The sequence below is a fragment of the Pyrgilauda ruficollis genome, unplaced genomic scaffold (assembly GCF_017590135.1).
Source record: "Pyrgilauda ruficollis isolate IOZ18807 unplaced genomic scaffold, ASM1759013v1 scaffold70, whole genome shotgun sequence".
NCBI lineage: Eukaryota > Metazoa > Chordata > Aves > Passeriformes > Passeridae > Pyrgilauda > Pyrgilauda ruficollis.
In genome coordinates, this window is record NW_024528822.1 from 1126986 (window position 1) to 1151010 (window position 24025).

General features: G+C 38.5%; 1 protein-coding gene across 1 annotated transcript in view; it reads right to left on the reverse strand.

Annotated features, from left to right (window-relative positions):
• ACTN2 (actinin alpha 2) overlaps positions 1-24025 on the reverse strand; it is a 69427-nt gene that overhangs the window by 40667 nt on the left and 4735 nt on the right. The window contains exons 2-3 of the mRNA XM_041485503.1: positions 5517-5631; positions 4152-4271 (exon numbers count right to left, since the gene is read on the reverse strand). Of these exons, the coding sequence (XP_041341437.1) occupies positions 4152-4271; positions 5517-5631 (235 nt within the window). The remainder of the gene's footprint in view (positions 1-4151; positions 4272-5516; positions 5632-24025) is intronic.

A 24025-nucleotide genomic window follows, 5' to 3' on the forward strand; every position in this document is an offset into this window, starting at 1 on the left:
TTTCTGTGTTGTGCCTCAGGAGGATTTTCAAGTGATTTGCCAGCTTTGGTTTCTCACAAAACTGCTAGCATAAAACAACAACAACAAAAAAGACTCCTATATGAGACAAGGAAAAAAATATTTGCTAAAATATTGAAAAATATCAGTGACAAAAAGGCATTGATTCATTTCTATAATTTTCTACTACAGGTCAATAGAAGACTTCATTAATTTTTTCACACAGTCTGTTTGCTCTGGCTGGAATATAGCTCCTACCCCTCACATACACAAAGCTACAGCTTTCTGGGGATGAGGGCAGAAAAGAAGAGAAGAGAAAATTGAGCAGAAACAATAAAAACTGTCTAGGGAAAAAGTAAAGCAAAGCAACTTCTCAAACATTTTGGTCCTGTTTTTTTTATTCTGCTTTGGTTTTATGTATTAATTTATTTTTTTCATTCTAACCTTCTTGTAGCAGATTCACTGATCATTTGTTCTTTAACACCTTTCTCATTTCCCAGAAAAGCAATACAGAAGTACTTCCAATTAACAGGATACTTGTCTTTTGGGGTGCTCCATATCTAGGTGATTTCATTCAGGATGCAAGTACCTTCCAAAGAGAGTTACTGCACTTTTTTAAAACTTAAGAGAAAACTTTTAAGTCCTGGACTATGAATGGTTCATAAGGACTACTTTCGCAGTTTTTAATTTTAGCTTCTTGACCCTGTAGTCTCATTTCATGACCAGTGGAGAGATTCTTTGACAATTTATCTACAGAGAAGATAAATTTGGCTCCTGCTCAGCATCACAATTAAAAGTGATCAGCTCTCTCCACTCCAAAGACAGCCCAGAGAAGTCAGACTCAGAACAATAATGGTGACTTCAAAGAATATCCCCGGACCCTTAAAAATACTGATTTTGTTTTTGTACTGATGTCCCACAGGAATCACCGTTTTGAGGTCCCATTTTAAATGCCAGTTGTTCCCCTTGGGCCTACATGCTCTTCACCACTCAGTATGTCAGATAAGGGAACATGATCCTCGGCAGATTTAGATACAAAACTTTCATGCTTTGGAAAATAAAAAGTATTCCAAGCATCCATGTAACGCAGAGAATGCCCAAACAGATGGGTGAGGGCAAGCCCACGAGCCCCGTGCTCACCCACAGGGGCAGAGAGTTAAGGGATTGTAGATTTTGATAAGGAAACAAACTTAAGGAGACTGTGCTCTTCTCCTTTGTGGCATTCACTTCAGCCTACTATAATGACTGCCTGGTCAACAATGGTGAAAAATGTAACAAAAGGAAAAAAAAAAAGAAGTACAGTGTGTTTTAAAAACAGATCAGATTGCTGATCCAGTCTCCAGCAGAGCTAGAGCAACAGTTGTCAGCCCAAGTGAGAGGGCAGGGCTGTGAAGTGTGGGAACAGGAATGCAGTTCCAGGGGGCACAGGGACTCTTTAAACACCCACTGGTGCCAGAGGTCCCACAGTGTGAAACCAGACCCAGTCAGATGTGATACTGCTTTGCTGCATCAGCACAACGCTGTGCTTTAGGTAGCAAATTTAGAGAGGGGATGCAGTACACTTAACAGGGAACTGAGGACGTCTGTGCCAGGGCTGGCTTTGTGCTCACCCTGTCAGAGTGGGAGGGAAGGCACGTGAATCTATCTGCTCCTGCCCACATGGATATTATCTAATGTGGGCATCAGGCCACACTTGACACAGCCTCATGTCTTACCATGACAGGTTCCTCTCTGCTCCTAGGCTATCACATGGCTGGGAATTTTTCTCCCATGTTTCCATCTAAGAATTTAGGGGTTTTATAATGATAATTAATTTGTTTTTGCATTCAATACATCAATTTTACAGATTGAGAATTCCAGAAACAGGGAATAATAGCTAAAACCATCACCTTAACTTCTTGGGTTACTAGGTATGGCCTGCTGCTACATGCAAGAATAAACACTGGATGAATGGACAGTCAACTTGCAGCAAGTGCCCGAAAAGCTGCAAGAGGTTACTGCCCTTTTTCCTGCCACCTTCCTAAAGGGGAATTATCATGGAGCACCTGAATCACAGAGCATTTGAACCCATGCCAGTTGCTGCTAAGGAGAACAGCAGGGTTAGTTTAAATGTTTTCCATGTCTGATGTGAGCTATCCCAGATGCTTTGCCTTCAGAAAGGGCTCAAGTGCTGTTCCCCAGCCTGAGTATCCTGGCAGCAGTGACCAGCAATAAACAGAGCAAAATAAGGGAGATGGGAGTGCAGAGGGCTGGCTTGCTCCTTTCAGGAGCAGGTATGAGCTGATGTATCTTGGTTTAAATGCTCCAGCCTTGTGCAAACAGTCATCAGCAAGAAAAACCACTCTGTCCCACAAGATACTCCTTTTGCTACACTCTGGTTTTGGTTAGGAAGCCTCAGAGTCTCCTGCCTGACATGATAGAAACTACCTTTCATTTGCTCCATGCTCTGTAATCTCAGTATTCCTTCACCAGCTATCAAACAGACATCTGTATTCTTAATTTTCATTTCCACACATAAATTGTCTCTTCAGTACCCTCTGCTGTCCATTTAATGCCATGTCACTCTCAGAAGAGCCTTACTGCAGAGGTTTAAGGTAGAAGCATATTTTTCCATCCCATTTCATTTAATTGAGCGAAGGGCACAGGTGCCCCAGCAGTCTGTGCAAGTGATGGAGGGAGCCAGGCACCTCTGAAATGCAGTAGAGCTCTTCTGAGATCTGAAGTGCCTGTGGGAATTGCCCATTTCTCCCCACTGATAATATATTCCCCAAAAAGGTCTCTATTATGTGCCTAAAGACAGATGGTACGAATTTGGACTCAGGTGACCCACCCACTTCAGTCTCAAATAAATGAAGAGTGAATTCAAACAAACTCTCTGCCCATGAAGCACATTCCTTGGGATTTTTGAGTTCTAGGTCTACAAACTGAACACATTTGGTGAACAATACTTGAGGAACCAAGTGGGCTAGGTCAAACCATAGTAAAACCAATGAATGCTGACAGATCTCTCCATTATTTCTACAGCTACCCTTATCTCACATAATGAATGTCCTCTTCCGTCCACATTTACAGTAAGCTCCCTGGGATCAAGGCTTAGAAACCAGAATAAGGATACATATAAGCCTGTAGGAATCTGGAAACAGGAAGAAGAGGCTCATAAATCAATCTAAAAAAGGCCTAAAAATGTCAGTACAATATAGGAGTGATTATCATCATAATGTGGTTACAACCAAAATTTTGCTCTAAGGACATGTTAGAGTGGGGGAAAAAAGCACAGAAAGCACATCATTGAGGCTATGGAATCAAAAATAGTTGGATATCATGCTAGCCACATCATTCTTGGTATTGTAGTAGCTATGGAAACCAGTATGCAAATATCTTCATGGAGCAACAAGTTCTACACACACCTCTGTCATTTTTAAACAATTAACTGAATCTCCTAGGGAGGCATAGTTAGGTTCATTTATAGTGAGAGTCTGTCTTCTTTAGCTCAGGCTACATCTATCAGAATCTAGCTAGCCAACTACATTATGGTACTTAGCTACCTGAACAGCAGAACAATAAAAAAGCAATTACTTTAGTAAATAGCATCCCACTCCACTTTCTTCATATGTTCAATCTCTCCCCAGCTACCACTTTCTTTTGATCACTCCCTTAACTCTACATCTGAATTTTAGAAACACAGCTGCAGAAAATCTCATAATAAAGTGGGAGTAGGTTCCAGCCACTCAGCAGAGATGTCAGCCTTTGTTTTGGCTGAATAATATCTCCTAAAGATGCAAGACTGTATAAAGCACACCCTAGAATCCAGCCTGGTTCCTAAAGGAGTTCCTTACTTTTAATAATCTATGGGAAATCCACAATGTTCTGTAAGAAAAAAAAAAAAAAATTCATTTTCTGAATACCTACTGAAACACAGATAATTCAAATTAACCTTAGAGACAAACTAAACTTAGTGCTCATTTATACCCCTATCTCTCTGCAGCAGTCCAAAAATTTCCACCTCTTGTCCTTTCACAGACACAGTCCAGCAATCAGCAAGAAGGGATGTTAGAGGCACCCATATGTAGAGAACATAATGTGGCCAAGGGTCTCCACCCCTCTGCTCTGTAATGTGACCTAAGTAAGGTGCACTGTCAAGATCTGTCACGTACCTTCTGCACCAATTGACACAAGTTTCACTCCCTTGCTGGCGATGTAATCCAGAGCTTTGTTGACATTAGCAATTTTATGGAAGCGCATCTTCCCTCGGTCTGGTTTCGGTAGCCTTTCCCCTGCAGAACAACAAATTTAATGTGATTATTCTTATACACACCTTGCTACAGACATAAAAGTGATTCAAAATCGAGTGGATGTTCCCTAACTCTACCTTAAAGTCAGCAATTATTTTTATAGGTGTTTTTCTGAAAAAATGTCAAAGAGGTTTCAATCAAACCCTGAAAAGAAAATTCAAATGTCGAAGCATCTGATTTTGATCTTTCTGATACAGCAGTAAAACCACAGTAAAATTTTTGTTTGTCCTAAACATCTGGAAGATATGTGTACTTCCTCCTACTCCACTTCTGGTTTATTGCTACTGTCTGTTACAGTAGCTGAATATTAAGAAGGCAGAATGTTCTCAGAGCTCATCATCCTTATCTGCCCAACTGTAAAGAGGGGCTGGATTCTATCCAGCAGATCAGCCATAGCATCCTTACACATCTGACCCAGAGGAATGGCTTTTAACAACCTCATCCAGCACAGCAGAGATCTCATTTCAGGCCTGAAATGAGGTATTTGAACAAACTTATCTTTTCAAATGATCACAAAGAATAATTTCAAAAAAGGTTCTCCATTTCATGAGGAATGGTCATTTGAAGAATTTCTTTCCACATTGAAATCTCCAGCAAAAATCTAAACTGTCTTGTGTATTTGTTGCTTGAGATATTCCCTTCCCATTAAGGGGCATTCTGATCTTACCTTGGAGACTGCCCCTCTGAATAATGAATAACAAATGGGACATAGTGAGTTTGCGTCAGTTAGCAAAAGTTTTTGCATGCTCCCCTCTTTTGAAAAATTAGACCTTTTATTTGTGACTAAATATTGATCTGGGTGTGCTTTAGGCACTCTTGAAAGTGTTGGTATGTCCAATAAAGTCATTAAAAGCAAAGCCAAATGTTTATGCTAAAAGCAGAATAAAATTAATTTGCAACCTATGTGTAAAGGCTTTTTAAGTGTTAGGGGCTACGCCAAGGTTCTCAATGTTTTTGGTTTGCCCAACACCTCCGTGATGTCAATAATTTCCATCAGGGTATCACTGTGATATCCTGGAACACAAGCACAAACCAGAAAATTTTGGAGACAAGCAAAAAGCAGAGCTTCTTTTCCCCTCCCTTTTGCTTTACAGCATGTTTCATCTCTCACTTTTCATTCTACTTAGAGTTTGTGTTCACTGTTTTGAATCATTAACAATTTTTGTTCCTTTAAGAATGTTTAAGTTAGTGTGATATAAATACACAGAAAACTTTATTTTAGCTAACCTGAGATAACTTCCAAGAGGAGCATCAGTTTGAGGCCATTTCTGAAGTCCTCCTCAATGTTCTCAATCTGTGTGCCTGCTTTCCTGAGGTGGGAATTGCACCAGGCTGTAAACGTCTGTTATAGCAATTAAAAAAAAATTAAAAACAAAAAACAAACAAACAAACAAAAAAAGCTTATCAACAAGGCATTTCCCAAACAACTGCTAAGCCATCTGAGTAACCACTGCATCTGAGATTTGGATGTCCAGCTCCCATTCACTCTATACATGTTGCCAAGTACCAAATTCTTATCCCAGATGTTCATGAAGATACAAAGAACTTCTTGAATAGAAATAATTTTGTGCTAGATTCTGCTTGCAGATGCATCTTCAGACAGAATTTCTACATATAAAGGCAAACTTGGACAGAAATGCAGATACTTAAGTTTGTGGGGGGAAAATTATCACAAGAGCAACCATGAATATTTTTGTGTCCATAGCAAGTAACCAAGTCTGCTTTTACTTGCAGAGGTGAAAAGCAGAACTAAATCCATTGCAGAGGTCATATACATGTTACCTTTCGTATTAATGAAGTCAAAATTGGGCTACTATAAAACTTAGTTAAATTAGTCTGGTTTTAAATATCCATTACTTCTCTCAGCCTTCTGACAAATTGTCCTTGCTTTTCAGTGTCTGTTAAGATTATAAAGCAAGTCTGTATTTACTAGGTATTTTAGCAGATGTTTAACTCCAGTTATACAACAAAGTCATTGTTACTAAACATTTTTAGTAAATTAGACGTCAGCTTCTTAAAAGTCTTTCTTTTGCTACATCAAATTTCCAGTTTTAAAAACATTTCTTTCAAATAATTTTAAAAAACCAAGATATGTCCCAATTGTAAATAAGAAATTCACTTTGGCCTTCTTTATTCTTGCCTGTTTTCTTTAGATTATTTAATTTCTGATCTCACAGAAACAGAATTAGGAAGGCCAGTAGATTAAGACAAAGATCTCCCCTGGAATTGAATTCTACAAATCCTAGACAGATTTGATACCTTAATAAAACATGGACTGAACTTTGCCAAATGGTTTAATCTTAAAAAGGCAACTTTTTGTTCAAGAATAGCATTGTGACTATTGTTGGACTTGACTCAGTTTTCGCAAAGAATCGATGGGCAGCTTACTGGGCTCTTTTCTCAGTTCTTCTAGACTGACAAGGAACAGTTTCCTTTTATCAACTTCTCCTACTGAATTGAAAGGAAGGAAGAAGTGCTATGCATATGACAGAGCTGTGCAGTGAAATCCCTAATTCTAGGTACCCAGAAAAAAGAGAAGAAAACACTGGAAGTGTTTCTGGGCAGAGGCCATGTTGACAGGCAGAGGGTAAATTGTAGGTAGGATTGTGAGTTGTTCTGTGTGCACATAGGGGTAAGTAAGGTTGCAGCTGAAGCATATCTGCAAACACATTTTAATAAAGGGATGTTAGCTCCCATTCAGGAAGGCAGAACGTTCCCCATTTTAAGATAAATAGCTTTACTGAGTTAATGAGAGACGTGAAACCAGAGCATCCCAATCCTCACAGCACAGACTGTAGGCACCTCCACCATCAGGGCACAACACATGGAGTGTTAGGATGGCATTTCATTTGGATCATTATAGGGTTAGGATCCAGTTTACAAGATTAATTTGTCTGCCTGAAGCAGTATCTTGTTTTGGTGGTATGTATCCCAAAAGGCTTAGCACCACATTAAGTCATTTGCCAACACTAAAAATTATTACAAGCTTTTTTGAAGGAATCATACTATGGCAATACAGAAAAAAAAGACAAGCTAAAGCACTCAAGGGTAAATGCACATGAACCTTGCATGGCAATCTGGCAATAAATATTAGAAATCTGAACCTTTAAATAAATGAGCCTTTCATGAATTAAGCTTAAGTGATGGACGTGTGCTTATTTGCAGATGCTATTGCAGTCTGTAGAACTGTTCCAAGAACACCATAATAAACTCAGAGAAGAAGTTGGAGAAAAACCTCAGCCATTTCCATCTCTTTAGATATTTATGGTAAATGTTCACCTTGTACCACTCAAGTAAATGAGCTTTCCTCATTTTTCATTTAATTAAGAGTTTAATGGCAACAACTCCACTGGTTGAGAAGTTTTAAAATATTAATCTGATGCCTACTGTGAAGAAGGTTACTTCTCAGTTTCTTAAGAAGAAAGGAGCCTGGCACTTCTTAGCTCATATAAATATATATATGAATCAACTTACTTGATCCTTCACTGATAGACACAAAACATAAGTTTTATCCAAAGATCATAAAGTTTTCAAATAATTTAAATAGTTTCTTTTGAAAATGGACATTTTTATGTCACTGAATTTCCTGAGAGACAAATGGTTTTTCTCATTCTTTCTATGCAGACAATAATCAGCCTATGTTGCTGTGATAAAGACAATGAAAAGATGCTGCTACTGCTGAGTCAAGCTGTTTTCAATAAATAGTTTGATGACAGAGTGGGTTTTATGATCTGCTTTTTTATATGTGTAGGTTATTTAAGATTCTTTCCATTTGTATTTCACTTGCAGCATTTTGAAGGACAAACTTGGAATTACAACAAGGCCTCTGTCCTTGAGATAAGAAGTTCTCCTGAAGCACTCCACTGTGATTGGAGTCTTTAGACCATCTGTATAGTTTAGACCATCTAGATAGTTTTGATTACCTTCTAAATCTAGAATAAGAGAGTTACATCTTTTATTTAAACTACAGTTGCTCAGTCTTCTGCTTTATCAGTGCCCCAGGCCATGCCTTGGTTCTGCCTGTCCTCTTCCAATAGTTGTCCTGTGCCTCATGGAAGTGCCACTGCACTTCACAGCAGACTGCTGGAGTGTGGCTTCTGAAGCCTGGTGCTCTCCAACCTAGCTTATTTTTCCCAGGCCTAAACATGGCTCTAGAAATGATACCTAGGGAAGTGTTAACTATGTTTCAGTGATGCAATTCATTAGTGATTGCATGAAGGCTATTGCACAATTTAACTTCCAGATTTTAACAGTTTCCTCAATCCACATTTTATTTAACCCTCATCCCTCTATTCTTATTGTGATAGCACTTGTTCTCACTGCTTTGGCTTTAACTAACAATTCTATTCATAGTTATTGAGAAACAATTCAAAGCATGTTCAAGTCCTGGAGATCAAGATACAGCCAGCATATAGTAACCTGGAAATTTGTAATCCATTGGGATTTAAAAGCTATTAAATGACTTAGACAAAGCAAATTCCTATTTCTGCTGAGCTGTACAGAACATTTCAGAGTATCAGATTGCTCAGAGAAACAAAGCAGGACTTAAGGCACCAAGCTGAATACCAGGAAGAACACAAATAAATGTCTACAAAGCTAGACACTTCTTTTTAGGACTTATTTACCCTACATGGCTCTACAAATTGAAAATATAAATAAATAAAATTTTCTCCTTTCCAAGTTTCTTATTACAAAAGAAAGTTTGCTAACATTCTGAGAGGAGAGACCCCAGAAAAGAGGATGCAGGGCAGGAAGCCAAAGAACTTGCTGTCCCACAGGTGAATGTTCTCTTAATGCACCATTAATTGTCTACTGCTGTCACAGGTCTATTTTGGAAACAGTAACTCCAGGAAAGAGAATGCAGTTTATGTTCTATGCCCACTTAGCCTCCTTGTGAAGACTGCTAATAGCATATTCTCCACAATTCACAGATCTGTGATGGCAAAGTGTATTTCTATGGGGGAAAAAAACCCTTACCTGGTAATTTACTCAGGCCACTTAATTTTACAATTCTTTGACAAATAAAATTGCAACCCGGGGCAGCAAAAGCAGATATCCCTAATTAATTATCAATCAATAATTAATGCCAAAAAAAGAACAGGGTATGCCCAATGTGTACAAGTAACTTTTACACACACACAATGAAAGACATGCTTTGCAGGGGGAAATGGTGCCTTTGGGATCTGAGTCTCCTACAGCTCTGCAAATGCCCACGTGTCATTTTCATGTGAGTGTAACGATAACTTGCTTTTGATAGTGGTTCAAAGCCAGAAAACAAGATGCTATGATAACAAGTTCACATGTGCACATAATAAAACAGATAAAGACAACTGAGAAAGCAACAATCACCACACCCTCCAATACTGGTGAATCAAGACAACTTGCTCCACATCCGAAAGTAAATTTCTAGTTTGGCACCGACAGCGAGTCCATAATGAATATTGCTAAAGCAGCAGCATAACTTGTGTGCACAGGGGATACACTCCACAAGTTCAGAAAGATTCTTGGCTTGCACTCAGTATTGAAATTCAGAAGTGGATCCAGCCTAATGAAGCACTGGGGACCTGTATCCTATTTAGTACATATATCTCATATCAAGGTTAACTCTGCCTTTCACTCACTCCAACTCAAATCAATGTCTGTCTGCTATAGTATTTATAACTGTTCAAAATTAATATTTATTTCAAAAGCCATGTGTCTGCTTGTCTGTACCCCTATCAGTAGCCCAAGAAAGGCTACTTGCTCAAAGGAGTAATTTGGTTCTACTTGAATTGGAAATTTAATACTTTCTATGCCTGCTAAGGAAAACAGAAGCACAATTTGTTTTTCATAGCCCTTAAATTCTAATAACTAGAGCAGGAGAACACACCTGACTAAAATTAACTTCAAATACAAGCATTCAACACATTTGTTTACATGCATATTGTCCTGAATTATTTCAGTCTGATAGAGTTGCTTCTTTAAACTGCTTTACAGCCCTTCTTCTAAAGGGCTTTTCCTCTCTCTTTGTGTTGGCTGAGGGTCTTCATTTCTTCTAGGCTAAATGGGATGCAGTGATTCACTCTGCAATTATACAGAACATTACTGGGCTCTGAGTGCATGACAAGGGTGTTACAGAAGGAGCTCTGCCAGAACATTCCCAGTAGGCCAGACTGAGGTTTCCCCTTGAAGAATTTCCCATCTGACTGTTATCCATGTTTTAAAACATAAGTTGTGAACTTGCAACATGATCTCCTAGCTCCTGTGTCCACAGCATGTTCTGATGGCTGCAGAATCAGGGGTTTTCTCCAGACTTAGGATACAGACTGTGTTGGCCCTTGTTTTCTTAACTGTTTATTCTGTTCCCAAAAGAAGAGGCTGGAAGGTGAAATGCAGCAGCAAATTGCACAGCACTTTTAGACTAGCTTGATGTAAACCAATAACTACACATGGTATCTTCAGCTGTTCCCAGAGCATCTAGAGCAGCTATACTTGTATACTTGCATAAGTATATTTTTATGAATTGAAAAAAAATAAAATCTTCTATTTTAGCTTGAATTACTATTAACTGTTCCCTTGCTCTGCTTTTCCCTTGCAGTGGAAACCTAAAGACATTGGCAAATGTTAGTGAAATAACTATAATAACTCTAACAGCAGAGGTGCTTCACCAGTATCACGTCAAAACATCAGGAAGCAACATGGGATTTTAACACCAAATGTACCAGAGCATAGCAACTACTCAAGTGAAGCAGAGGGAAAATATTGTGAAGGATAGCATGAAGGTTAAGGTAGGGGAAATGTTTAGCATATTCCAAAATGGTATTAAAAGGAAACCCTCAAATCATAGGCACTATGTCAAAAGCCAAATTCCTGGGAACACCAGAAAGGATAAGCACAGAACCATCTCACAGTGGAAGTGAATAGAAGCTCCATCACAAGTACCCCAAATCCAAAGTAGGGGGTAAGCCCTTCCTGCTCCAGCACATCCATCCGTATTGCTGAACAGGTGGTGTCAGATGTGATAGGCTGGCACATTCTGCACTGTCAGCAGATCTGCTCTACTAACTCAGGGAACTTCCTTCCAGTCTCTTAATTTTATCACTCACAGGAGAAGTCACCATCAAAGGGATGCATTCATCACAGAGGACTTTGCACACGTCTTATTGGCACTCTGCATTTTGCTTGCATGGAAGAGCCTGGGGAGACCTCAGTCCTTGCAAAGCAGGTGGCCTAATCCCATGTGAGTCTAGGGTTTCCTGTAAAACATGCAACTCCCTCCAGCACTGAATGACTGCACGTCTGTTTTACAGTGCTCACCATTACCAAAAAAACACCCTGAGCACGTACATAGCCCTTGAAGAATCATTTGGCAAGGTTGAACCCCAAGCAATGTCAAGATTATTAAGCCTTTTGTTACAAAGTGAGTGACATTAGTTCTTTCTTTCAGAGGAGACAACAGAGAAAGTTTATGTTTTCCCAGTTGTCTAAACTGCAAAAAACCTCATGTGGTAGCAAGTTGCATGGAAAATTTAGTATGAGTCACTGCCTGCACTATCCTCACCTCAGCCTTTTTTTCTTAAGGAAAGAACAGAAAGGAAGCTGAGAGGCTTCACAAGGTCCTTGAAGAGGATAAAACAGTTAAAATATTGTGACGTTTTTTAGGAGCAGGCAGATATCTTTATTGGATCACCTGAGATAGCTGGAAAAGACAGAGAAGTTTTAGACATGTAGGCCCATCTTTACACACAAGAGAGATGCCTCAGGCTTAAAAGTGAATATTTAGGCAAGTGTTCAGACAACTCAGAGCTTTAATGGACCATCAATACAATGCTCCAACAGCCCTATTCCCAGAAGGAAGCCCCTTCCTTCTTCAGTACTGTTGATGACACCATTATGAAAGCTTTAAGAAAGCATCTGAAAAATCCAACTATGTGACTTCTCAAAATACACACAGTACCATAGGGCTGTCTATTGGAGAATTTTTTCTATTTAAAATTACTCTGCCTATTCAAAATGTATTTTCCAACAAAAATTTTGACATTTCAGAAGTGAGAACATATGTAATATTAAAAATCCCATTTGAAACTAAAAAGTACTTAGGTTACATAGGAAATTGCTGGTCTAAATCTACTTTTAATTTTTGGAATTTCAAGCATTATGCAAGTAAGAGATTAAGAGATTCCTTCTCAGAAAAATAACATTGAAATAAAAGATGTAGGGATCCTACGAAAACCTTTAGTAAAAGCATGGGTATGGTTTTATCTTGCATTATAAAAATAGTAGGATATCTTTACTCATTCTCATCTTTACAACAGTTGCAAGCTACCCAATTTGTTAAGGTGAAGGAATTAGAAAGACAAAGGAACTGTCAGGGGAAAAAAAAAAACACTCCTGCCTGCTTCTGATGTGTTCTCTGAATTCTGAATGTTTTAACACACTCCTATCATCTAAGCAGACCAGAATGGTCTGTGGCAAATTTACATGCGGCAATTTAAATAAAAAAGGGAGAAACACAGTCTTACAAAAGGTCAGGCATATTTTGTTTACATGAAAGTAGGAAACTGGGTAAGTAAGCATGAGCTTCTGCTAAATCCAATTTATATTAAATTAAACTTCCAAGGACAAGCAAGCAAAAACTAACATTGTACTACCGTTCTAAGCCTGCATTTACATACAGGCATGTCCTCTGCTCATGATTTTATCTACACTCTAGCCATTAGTCCTAGTTGCACCGGTTAAGCCGAAGTATTTTAAAGGTCCCACATCCAGACTCTACAGAAGCAGATCTCTTATTTCTTGTACCTATGTTGGTTAAAAAAGCAGCCAGCTATTTATCAAAGGGGAAAACTAAACACAAAACCATAGTAGGGGGGAAAAAAAGTGTGTTTAGCAAGACAGAGAGTTTATTCCTCCTAATGGTGAGTAGTGGTCCACTCTAAGTGAATAGTAAATAGACTAAGTAAATAGACTTCTGTAGGAATCTGCCCTGAAGCATTTCCTTTACTACCCTTTACTTACTCATTTGGATAACAGAACAGGGTGCATGCTTATCACGTTTGAGTAAGACAACAAAACCATGGGTCTGCAAGCATGTTTCATGTCAGAGCTGCAATTCAAACTAATCTTAACAAATCAGTGAAATAACTTGAAGAAAGCCAGATTCAGATAAGGAAGAAGTCACCATTCTCCTAATCATACTTTCTACGATCTTCATGTAAGATTTATATCCTAACAGACATCTACACTGCAGCCTTGAAAAGGGAGAATATCAAGAAGACTGTTTTTCCTGCCAGACTGTGTCCTGCCAGATAAGTGATCCAAAGACTACAAAAAAAAAAAGAAGTCACTCAGCAGAAAATAATTCCCTTGTAGGAATCCAAGCACTTGGCAAGCAAAAGGTAGCTGTAAATTTTGTTTCTGTCAGGGTGTTCTTTAAGTGGTGATCCCCATTCCCATCCTCTATTTTCATATGACCCTCTAATTTCCCTTAGTAAAAAAAAAAAACTAATATTGGAGACTTGTCAGTGATATTGGAGAAAAAGAAAAGATGGCGAAGACAGAGAACAATAACGAAACAAAGCTGAAGAAATAGAGAGTAGAGGGTGAGTCAAAGTCAAAAGGCAGAAGAGTGTTTATGGGAAACTAAAGAAACCAAAATAAAATGGAAGTGGATTCCATGATCTGTTTTATGGGTACACACTTTTTCCTGAGGTCTATATTATTATCCTTGAGAACAGACCCCGACACTTGTGTTTTCTTCCCAAGTTTGCAACAGCCTTTAAGGTACTTAAGATGGGAATTTTTAAAATGTTTTTACTGTCTTAAATGCTGAACAAATTATGACCCATGATTCCTCACAAGGGACTATAATCCTTTTCACAACAAATATTAGCCATCGCTGAGTGCTTTTCAGCATCCCACTTCTGTATTAAAGGATAATAATAGACCCTCCATATTCCACAGCGCTATTTTGAGGGGAAATAATAATGTTTTTTGAGATGCTCAAACATTACCCTGGAAAAAAGCCCAATAAAGAAAGAGTAGCAAGAGAGATTAGAAAGTTGACAAAACTATAAATGTCTTGTAAATACAGAACTGTGAAAAAATGAATCAAAACCAGAACCTACTCCGAACAGACAGAAAACAATACATAACAACTACCAACATCTTCATTATCTGTTCACTGTCATCCAACGTTAATTCATTTAAAAATCAAATCAAGCTTTCTAGTGTAAACCAGTTACCTACTACTGTAAATCTAGTTACATGCTAGTTATTCTTCTCTCCTTAAACTCTTCTAGTGAATGTGCCAGTCCCTCCAGTATGGAGAAAGAAATAGCTCAGGGAACTGTTAAGAATAGCCATGACTGTGAGTAACCCCACAGTTGCAATCTGAGAAAGCATTTTCACATACAGAAATTTTTTTAGCTTTCACCTCTAGGATGAAAAGTCACTGTCCCTACCTCTCACTAATAAGGTCAGCTTTGGGCACCTCCAATGAAGCTGCCATTTCTGGTGGTTTAAGTGATGGGGACACCTGTCCCTCTGAGAGCTAAACTGAGCCTACAACTCACCTCATAGATATCACCAAACAGTCTGCATGTGTTAGCAACCTTGTCACTTACTCACCTGGCCTGGGTTCAAAACACTGACCTAAAAGTGAAAGGTTCCCATCAGCCACACATTCCTGACCAATAAATTAAAAGTCCATCTTCAACACAAGGTTATCTTTCATCATGAGCTGAGCTGTGGGAGCTATCAGAATATTCCACTCGGAAGGCTTTGCAATACTGAGACTTTTAATTAATAATGTCACCACCTTGCTAAGCAGCGCAAGTCAGCTTTCTCTTGTGAATGACTATTTGTGCAATACAGTTTGTTCATTCATGTCATATGCATGAATCCCTGGAAAAAGATGGTCCCCAACAGCATCCAGGCAATACTCTGTGAGAATCCTTTGTCCAAATGCACAAGTCCAGCTGTATTATGTCAGCCCTGGATAATTCACAGTAGCCAGATGGAGTAATGGGGAGCAATCCCTTGCTGTTTGTAATGATCTTACCTCTTCATTTTCCCTTCTGCCTCAGTAACAACATGCATGACATCATTTACAGTTACACAACAGTCTTTTGATGACTCTGCTCTCTTTGCCTTTTATATAAGCCAACAGGTATGTTAATACCTCGTCATAACAGAATTAATACCTCTGGTACTCTGGATTTTGGATTACATACCATTATTCAATGCACATTCTCAATGTGGAAGATTAGCTTTAGAGAATGGTAAATAATAGTATAGTCTCTGAAGTAAACAAAGTTCTCAAATTACTAACAAATTTCCAAGTTATAATACCCCCATATTAAATTGCATTCTCCAGTAAGAGTGAAAAGACAGACTGTGTTTGAGTTCTTGCTCTTCCACAGTTTTCTGTACAAGTTCCTTCAAGTTATAAAACCTCTTTACATGTCCAAAACCTTTATCCCACAGTAGAGGTGAAATATAAATACATTCCATGGACTGAAACCTCTAAATGCAGGATGAGACCAGCTCTATTAATATTTACAATAGAGTGTATTTCACAGTCTCACGTATATTTTGAAAACATAAGATACTGTAGAAAGTGAAAGAACTTATAGTTCATAATCCTCAAAAAACAGATATTGGTGAAAAAATTATCTGTGAATTAAGTATATTCAGAACACAGTTCTTAAATGGCAGTAAAGCTTTAAAAATGAAACTAAACACAAGCCAAAAAAAAAAAGGAATTGACAGAATAACACAAATGCAAAGTTTTTAATAATCCATTTTTCGTCAATAGCTTTTTTAATCTTTTCTTTTCAGATGTTGATTTTGTATTTCCCTCAAAGGAAAAGTTTACGAACATGCTGATCTCTTTAAATTTGCCATATTATTTCCAGCGTTTATTAATTCAACAATCAACAAATCATGGGAGACTTTCTTTTTGTTACATGCAGCATTGCCAAATTTTGCCCTTCGAGATGCCTCCTACTGAAATCTGCAGAAATAGAGATGCATCCCCCACAAGGACCTCTGCCTTTCTGACAGAACCAGGGCACTCCTACACAGCACAGCAGGGAGCTCACAGCATCCTGCCTGAACCTCTGAGGACTGCCAGCTATTTGCATGGCACAACAGTATTTTCCTCTAACAGGGTAAGCTAACTTTAGAGCGCCCTAACCAAATATTCTCTGCTCTGATACACTGCACTTTGCAGAGCTTGCATGTGCACTCTATAAACAAGCAAGCCTGACATTAGAACCTGCAGTAGTATGGCTACTAACATCTTACACAGCACTCCCGATTGCTTTACGCCACACAACCTCCCAGGGCATGCCTAGAAATAAATTTGTTTTTGCCCAGTTGTCAGGGCATTAAAATAGATTTGCCACTACACTGCACAAAATTGAGTGCCGCAAAGAAATGTACACATTTTTATAAGAGTTTTAATGGACTCTGTCATCCATGCAATAAAGACTGCATCTTTGCATTTATACAGGGGTATATATTCATATCTCATAAAGTGCTGTCCAAATAGCCCTCCCCAACCAGTCAGGCAGGGCACTAGGGACCCAAGCAGAAAGCTTGCAGAGCGTGAAGTGTGTAGGTTCACTTAGAAACCCCAAAGTACTGCTGCACGCTCCCAAATATCCCTTTTCCATGCACCCTCTCTCTCGCTCTCTACAAGACTTTCAGATATAGATCTTGGGTGAACAAAATTAAGAAAACTCCTGATACTTTCAAAGGCATTCTCAGTTAATGGAACAGAGACCTATTTAGATTCTGATGCTTTTTGTATCTCTTTTGAGCAAAGTGACATTTTGGAAGTCTCACTCTAAATGCTAGTTAGATAAAGGCTCTAAATATTGAAAAACCAAGGGAAAAAAATGAAAGGAAAAGGTATTTCATATGTCATGGGACCAAAATATACAACAAAAAGTTGAAATGTGGTAGGGTCAAAAGAAATTCACCCATTTCTACTTGGCTCAGAATGAGTTAATTCTGGAGCACACCTTTCCTGTATTTCTGCTTTACAAGAGTATCAACAAACTGTAAGGCCTCTTCAGGAAAAGATTAGCATTAAAACTGCCAACAGATTTGAAGGCAACTGTTCCAGCAATGATAAAATATTTAAGACCAGCCATTTTACTGTTTTCTCTCTCCCTCTATATGCTTTTCCAATTGTCCACTTCTTCACTATTACAGAAGAAAACAACAATCTCTGTTTCATTTCTCTCTCCTTGTGTGGAGCTGAAAATGAAGTATAGGTAATCCCAAAAGGATCCTGTGGTGGATCTTCAAGGAAGAAATCCACAGGTGTGTTTCAAAGGGGAAGTCAATGCTCCTCATACTGCCTGGGACCTTCTCTCAAGTGTATGAACCAAAGAACATGCATTGTCACTACCCTGTCAGTGCCAAATGAACCTTCCTAGTAAAGAGATAGGATCTCCTATTGTTTCCATTCTTAGGTCCTTCTTCCAACAGTTGTACCTCACAGTGCTCCTCCTGGTTTCCCAAGAGCTCATGAACTATCACAGGTAACAGTTTTGTTTCAGCAGATACATATTTTAATAGCCAAATACTATTTAGGATGAGATGAAAGAAGCATTCACACATAAAGGTATGCCCTCTGGAAATAGAAGGATTAATTAAAGTAGGCTAATGCAGGATTTAGTTGACTGGATTTCTAAATGTCTTTCCTTTGCTTTCTCTGTTGATTTTCTTCATCATGCTATCTTTATCCAGTAATTATACACTACATTGCCAGGTGAGTAAGTAAATCCATGATAAATTTGTCAATACAGTCAGAGTGAATAAAACTATGTTCCTATCCAATTTAGGAGCATTCTTTAAAGCACTTCCATAATCATAAAAACAGGTTGTGACAGATACTGAAAGCTTTTTCAATTTTACCCTTACTAAAACACACATCCTTAAGTCTCTGACACCAACAAATGATAGGAGAATATGTCAATAGTCAGATCCCAAAACATTTACACAGTAAACATTGTCTTTGCACTCTGTTGTGTAGCACATTTGGAGACAACCAAATCTAGTTTCACTTGTAATCTAAACTAAGGTTTCAGTTGGGACTCTTACAGAGAAAGGAAAACCTCATATATTAATTCCCAATTATGAAACAAAAGGCTCTTCTGTGGCATATATGCCACTTTACTCAGTGCAGTATTTCTCAATTCACAAAGCACATAATCTGTCCATGTGAATTACTTCATTATTGTAACTGATCACTAAAAAAAAAATTCTATTTTTATTTCATGCTTGGTTTAAGAAACTGATTTTTAAAGAATTTAGTTATTTCTGTGCTTAAAGGTACCACTTAGGGTTAATTTATCTACACTTTAGTTATTTTTATGAGGCATTATCTATAGAATAACATTTTCTAAAACATTTAAAATATCCTGTAAGACAGCAGACTTTCAGACAAATTTCCGAGCTTCTAAATAGCATTTAGTGAGGCTCAGGCTTCTAAATTGCTTACATTTTCTTTAAACCAGAATAAAAAGCAAAACATTACTTGGGATCTTTGGATGACTTGATTACATATGAATAAGAAATTTAACTAAGCAACCAGTTCTCAAGCACCTAACTAAGAATAGATGGGTAAATATACAATGATGACTGTAACTGCTGAAGGCATAAACAACTGTTTTAGACAGTTTGCGATAAGCAAACCGCTTTATCAATTAAATAAACTGTTCTTTGTTTATAGCGTCTCTGTTCTCAACAGGAGCCATTCTGGGACCTGTGCTCCGTCATGGAAATGAGGGCCTTAGATAAAAGGAAAGAAAACCAACTTCAGCCTCACGTCTGGTGTTTTGCTTCTCTTTTACTATAATACCAGACGGGTGACAAGTGCATTGTACATAGTATGTGCATGCACAGATACAGCTGCTTGTGGGGCTGCACTGCAAACCACATTACTGAAATTATTTAGGATTAAGAAGAGGGAGGGTTGCCTCCAATTTCTTCCATGACCTGGTATAAAGCAGGAGATCATTGTACCAGCAAGTGAAGGGGACTGGAAGCCTATGGATAGTAGCAGAGTCAAAGATGATCAGCTACTCTGCCAAAGAAAACTTGTAGTGGAACTACTCTCTGGAAACGAGCGGGAGATGAACTTGGACTACAGAGGTTTTCGTAGCTCAAAGGAACTCCTCTAGGTGAAATAATACCCCAGAGCTACACAATCATTTATAGTTGGGCGTTTGGGGATTTTTGCTTTTTTTAAATTTGAATTTAATGCAGCTGGGTACCAGCTTTCTTCACATTAAAGAGTGCAATGTCTTAAGTCTAACAGCAGTGAAAAGCTACACTGGTGCCAAGATTAAATATAAAAGAGTTTAAAAAAATCACTTAATGCTAGATAGTTAAGCCTTTCTGTGACTGCCAAAACAGCAGGCTGATTTTCAAAGGTGCAAAATAGAAGTTCCTCCTGACGTCAGTGGAAATGCCTGGGTGTTCAACACCTATAAAAAATATGAGTGTTTCCTTAGATGCTTAAGGAATAATCACGGATGCTAAATTTAGCCTGGGGTAGTCACTTTGCACAGACTCCTGCTATGGTAGTGGGGGTGAGCAAGGCTTTTCAGAGGGGCAGTTAAGATTAGAATCTGTCTGCTCAAAATTAGGTCCTGCAAGTTGTCAAAGTAATGGATGGCTGGATTTCTTTAATTTACAAGTTTTTTGAAGATGAATAAAAACATCAGATTTCAAGTTGAAGGAATTCTGGCAGTTCAGAGCACTTGGGAGGAAGCATTTGAAGTAAATGGAAAATCTTACTCATATCAAGTACAGTAAACACTTCTCACTGCCATCTGCCAAGCCAGCACACAGCTATTACAAGCACTCTTTTGGAGATGAAGACACGGACAAAGCAATGTGTCCTTACAACTCAAAAGTGGGTAAAACCAGGCCCAGACACAGGAGCAGCAGTGCCCCTTCTTGCACTTAGGACAGAAATTTAGGATTTATTTTCTTCCCTCTGTGCACACTCAAATTTTAGGTCCAATCATAGAAACTAACTAAAAATCACAGCTGTCACCTTCTGCTTCCCTCTGGACAGGCCTTCAAAAGTATGAAGTGTATTTCTACAAGCTACCATTTCAAGTAGGAGACATTTTTATAAAAGGAGATCATTACATTTCAAAGCCTTCTGCCTCTGTCTCCTCCTGCAGAGCAGTAACACCTGCCCTGGAAGCCTTTCACACCAGCAGTTTGAGGATTACTGAGACCACGCTGCCAGGATCTGTACTGAAGTGTTCCTTGTACTGCCAGCAGGAAGAGCTACTACAGGTGCTGTACAGAAACAGGCACAGAGGGTGATCATAACACTGTGTTTGCTGTTCAACGATGTGAAAAGAGGAATCTTCCATATTTAAATACCTGGCAAATTTTATCATGCAGAAATAGAGCATTGTGTAGGACCTGTATAATTATGAGAACATTTATGCATCAAGTCTCTCAGCCTGAGGTAAATTTCAAACTAAAAACAAGCATCACACACTCTTACCACAGCATTTCATGAAACAGTGTTCCCCAAACACTGAAGACATGAAAATTACCCCAAACTACGAGGAATGAAATTTCATTAAAGAAATTGAGTACTCAGTGTGAATACACTCTCCTTCTGGTATCAGCTGAGAGTAAAGAATGCATAGCCATAAAGGAGATATTCACTCAGTCAGCAACTTCTCAGTGCTCACAGTGGAGGAATACCACATCAGCTACACATTGTTTATCCCAACAATTACGGCTCAGAAGAAGTTATGCTTGGCAGTAAAGCCATTGAAACCAACTCAATTTTGCCAACTGTGTAAGCACTTTTATATTTGTTTATTTGTAAGGATATAAAATAACACACAGGAGGAACATTTGACTTGGGACAAAGCAAAGCAGCATAAATTCCCATCTAATTCTATTTCATTGACGTGTTTCTTCCTGCAGCACATCTACCTGCATTCCAGCTGCAAATCCAGTGCATTCTTCTGTAAGCAGGGTCTGCAGTATAATTTCTAAAATACTAATATCTTCATATTAATCACTATTTGCAACTAAAGAAAATCTTAATGCTCAGTCCTTTTGACATTAATCAGTAGAACTGCACAGTGCAATTCAGAAATCACTAGCTAAATTAAAAGTCATTAAATAGATCAGAATTTGTGCAACAGTGATCAATTCATGTGAGGCATTTGTTGGCACCTGATTTTTCCATCATAATGACATCTTTGGTCTTGTGAGAGGACAGACCGGTTTTAATGAAAGATTTTGACCTGGCCTCATTGGCCAAAAGCAGTCAAAATTCATTTTGTAAAGCTGTTTTAGTCTCATTTGGAAATTGATGATGGTATCGTGATATTTTCTTACTGATATTCATTAGTTTACAGAATTTACCCCAGCCCTGCTTTTGTTTGCACAGGGCTAAAAATTGTATAAGCATGGATTCATTTTTACTGTGGTCTCAGGGCTGAAAACCCTCAGAGGTCTTCCAAGCAAACACCACCCATGCCTCTCTCTTCAGCTCTCCAGTGACCCAAAGAGAGATTCAGACAAGATGCAGACATCCCACCCCCAAGAGATTATTGCAAAGTCCACTGCTTAACACACAGCTTTTCTCTAGCTCTTAAGCACATTGGTTGTGGCTTATGGAAACCTACTTAGATGCACACTTTCTTCCAATCCCTATTGTCTTACTAATTGGATCAGCGTATCTACAGACAGACCTTTTACTATACAAATTTCAGGGGAGGTTGTGGTGTGCATCTATGACTAAAAGGAGCAGGTAGCTTTTGCTCCCCATTATAAAACGGTTCTGATAATTTCTTTTCATAATCTGTTGCTGGCAGATATTTGAGAGTCAATGGAAATTAACAGCTAAACTGAGACTGTAGGAATTATCAATTTGACAACACTTAAAAGCGTACAGAGCCTGGAATGGGTCAACATTGAGAGGTTCATTTGAGTTTAAACAGAAAACATAATATTGAGTCATACATTGATTTCTCTCACTTAGTACAGGTAAAGAAAACCTTCCCATTCAAACAAGTACCTACATAATAATTTCTAGTGAAGTGAATTTCATAATAGTTTTCTTTGATTTTCCTTTTATATACCAGCACCACAGTAGTAAGGGCTGCACACCTTACTGACAGCTTCCAAGACAAAATATGACCGTTCCACTATCCTTTAAGCATGCTCCTCTCAAGCATCATTCCATGCAAGTAACATCAGTAAGAGGAATTTAACATGTTACTATTTTAAAAAGCACTAATCTCTAAGAGGCAAATTGTACAGAACAGGCCATAAACACATCCCCTGTTTCTACAGAGACTCCTGCTCTCATGGCAACTCTTCACAGGACAAAAGAAATTGTCACTCCATGGTTTTCTGTTGCATCAGGGTCTGTCTAATACTTGGGACAGTTTCAGTATATGCTGAGAAATCAAGACATGCTGTTGCAGGAAAACAAAATATGCTTGTCTATTGACTACCAAGTTCTCAGCAGACCTTCTATGGGGCCATCTCCCACTGAGAATGCACATAGGATTTAAAAGAAAACAAGAGATATTCTTTGTGTTCTTAATGCTAGAGCTTTTGGCATCCACTGTTTAAAAAAAAAAAAATTAAAAAAAAAATCTTGATGCACCCCAAAGAGGAGCATTTGGCCTTGGAATGCCAAAACCTGTGTTTCATAAGATGCGTTCTACATCTACACTAACACATTTCATTTGGCAAGACATTGCTATTCTATGCAAGACAGCCAAATACTTGCTGAACACTAGGGGAAAAAAAGCCTAAAGAAAGTGAAATTGTTGGCACTTTTTAACTATTAAATACTAATAGAAAATCTTGCAGTTCAGCCAACAGAACTCCCAATTCACCTACATAATCCTAATTATCTGCATAGAAAGGTAAGGGAGGGAGAGAACTGCAGTGTAGAACTCAGCATATGAAATAGCATATATTATGGTGGCACATGGTTTTTCCATTATCATTATGCTTTTGACTCTGGTTTATTTTTCTCCTGGCATATTCAATTCTCTCCTGAAAGTAGTTCTAAAGCTACTCCAACTCTCCATAAGAAATATCCTCTTTTTAAGAAATATGCAACTGTTAACATGTTAGTACTCGGAACAGGTAATGAGAAGTTCATGCTCTCTTAGAAAGGAGAGGACCTTTTGCTTCCCTCACACCTCCTACATTCATGTCCAGACCCTGATCATGTTGCTCACTTGCAGAGGGGAATCCATGCCTTCTCAACAATCCCACTGGTATTCCAAGTGGGTAAAAAGTGCCGCCTCAGTAAAAACCCTCTAGTGGTGGTTTCTGTGTCTGCCATGCAAGCCTAACCCCAAGGCTTATTATTCAAGGAAAGAATTTTACATGGTTGAAAACAAACAAACCAAAACCCAAGCCAATTTTATTTCCAGATGATCTCAGTAAAAGAGGAAGACTTAAGCTGAAATGCCCTCTATCCATTTAAAATGCCATTATATTCTCCACAACTACTTCAATCTGGAGCCCATAAATCCATGAGAAGTGGTTATATAGAACTTAATTTTGTTGGTGGCATCCAGGCTCTCCTGCCTTACATTTATGTTTCGTTCATTCATCCTTGCTTATTTTTCTTGCCCAGTGAAGAATTAAGTTGTTTCTTTCCACTACATCTGCCTTCTCACACACCAGTAGAATTCTTACAGGAAGAGGTTTCTGATAAGAAA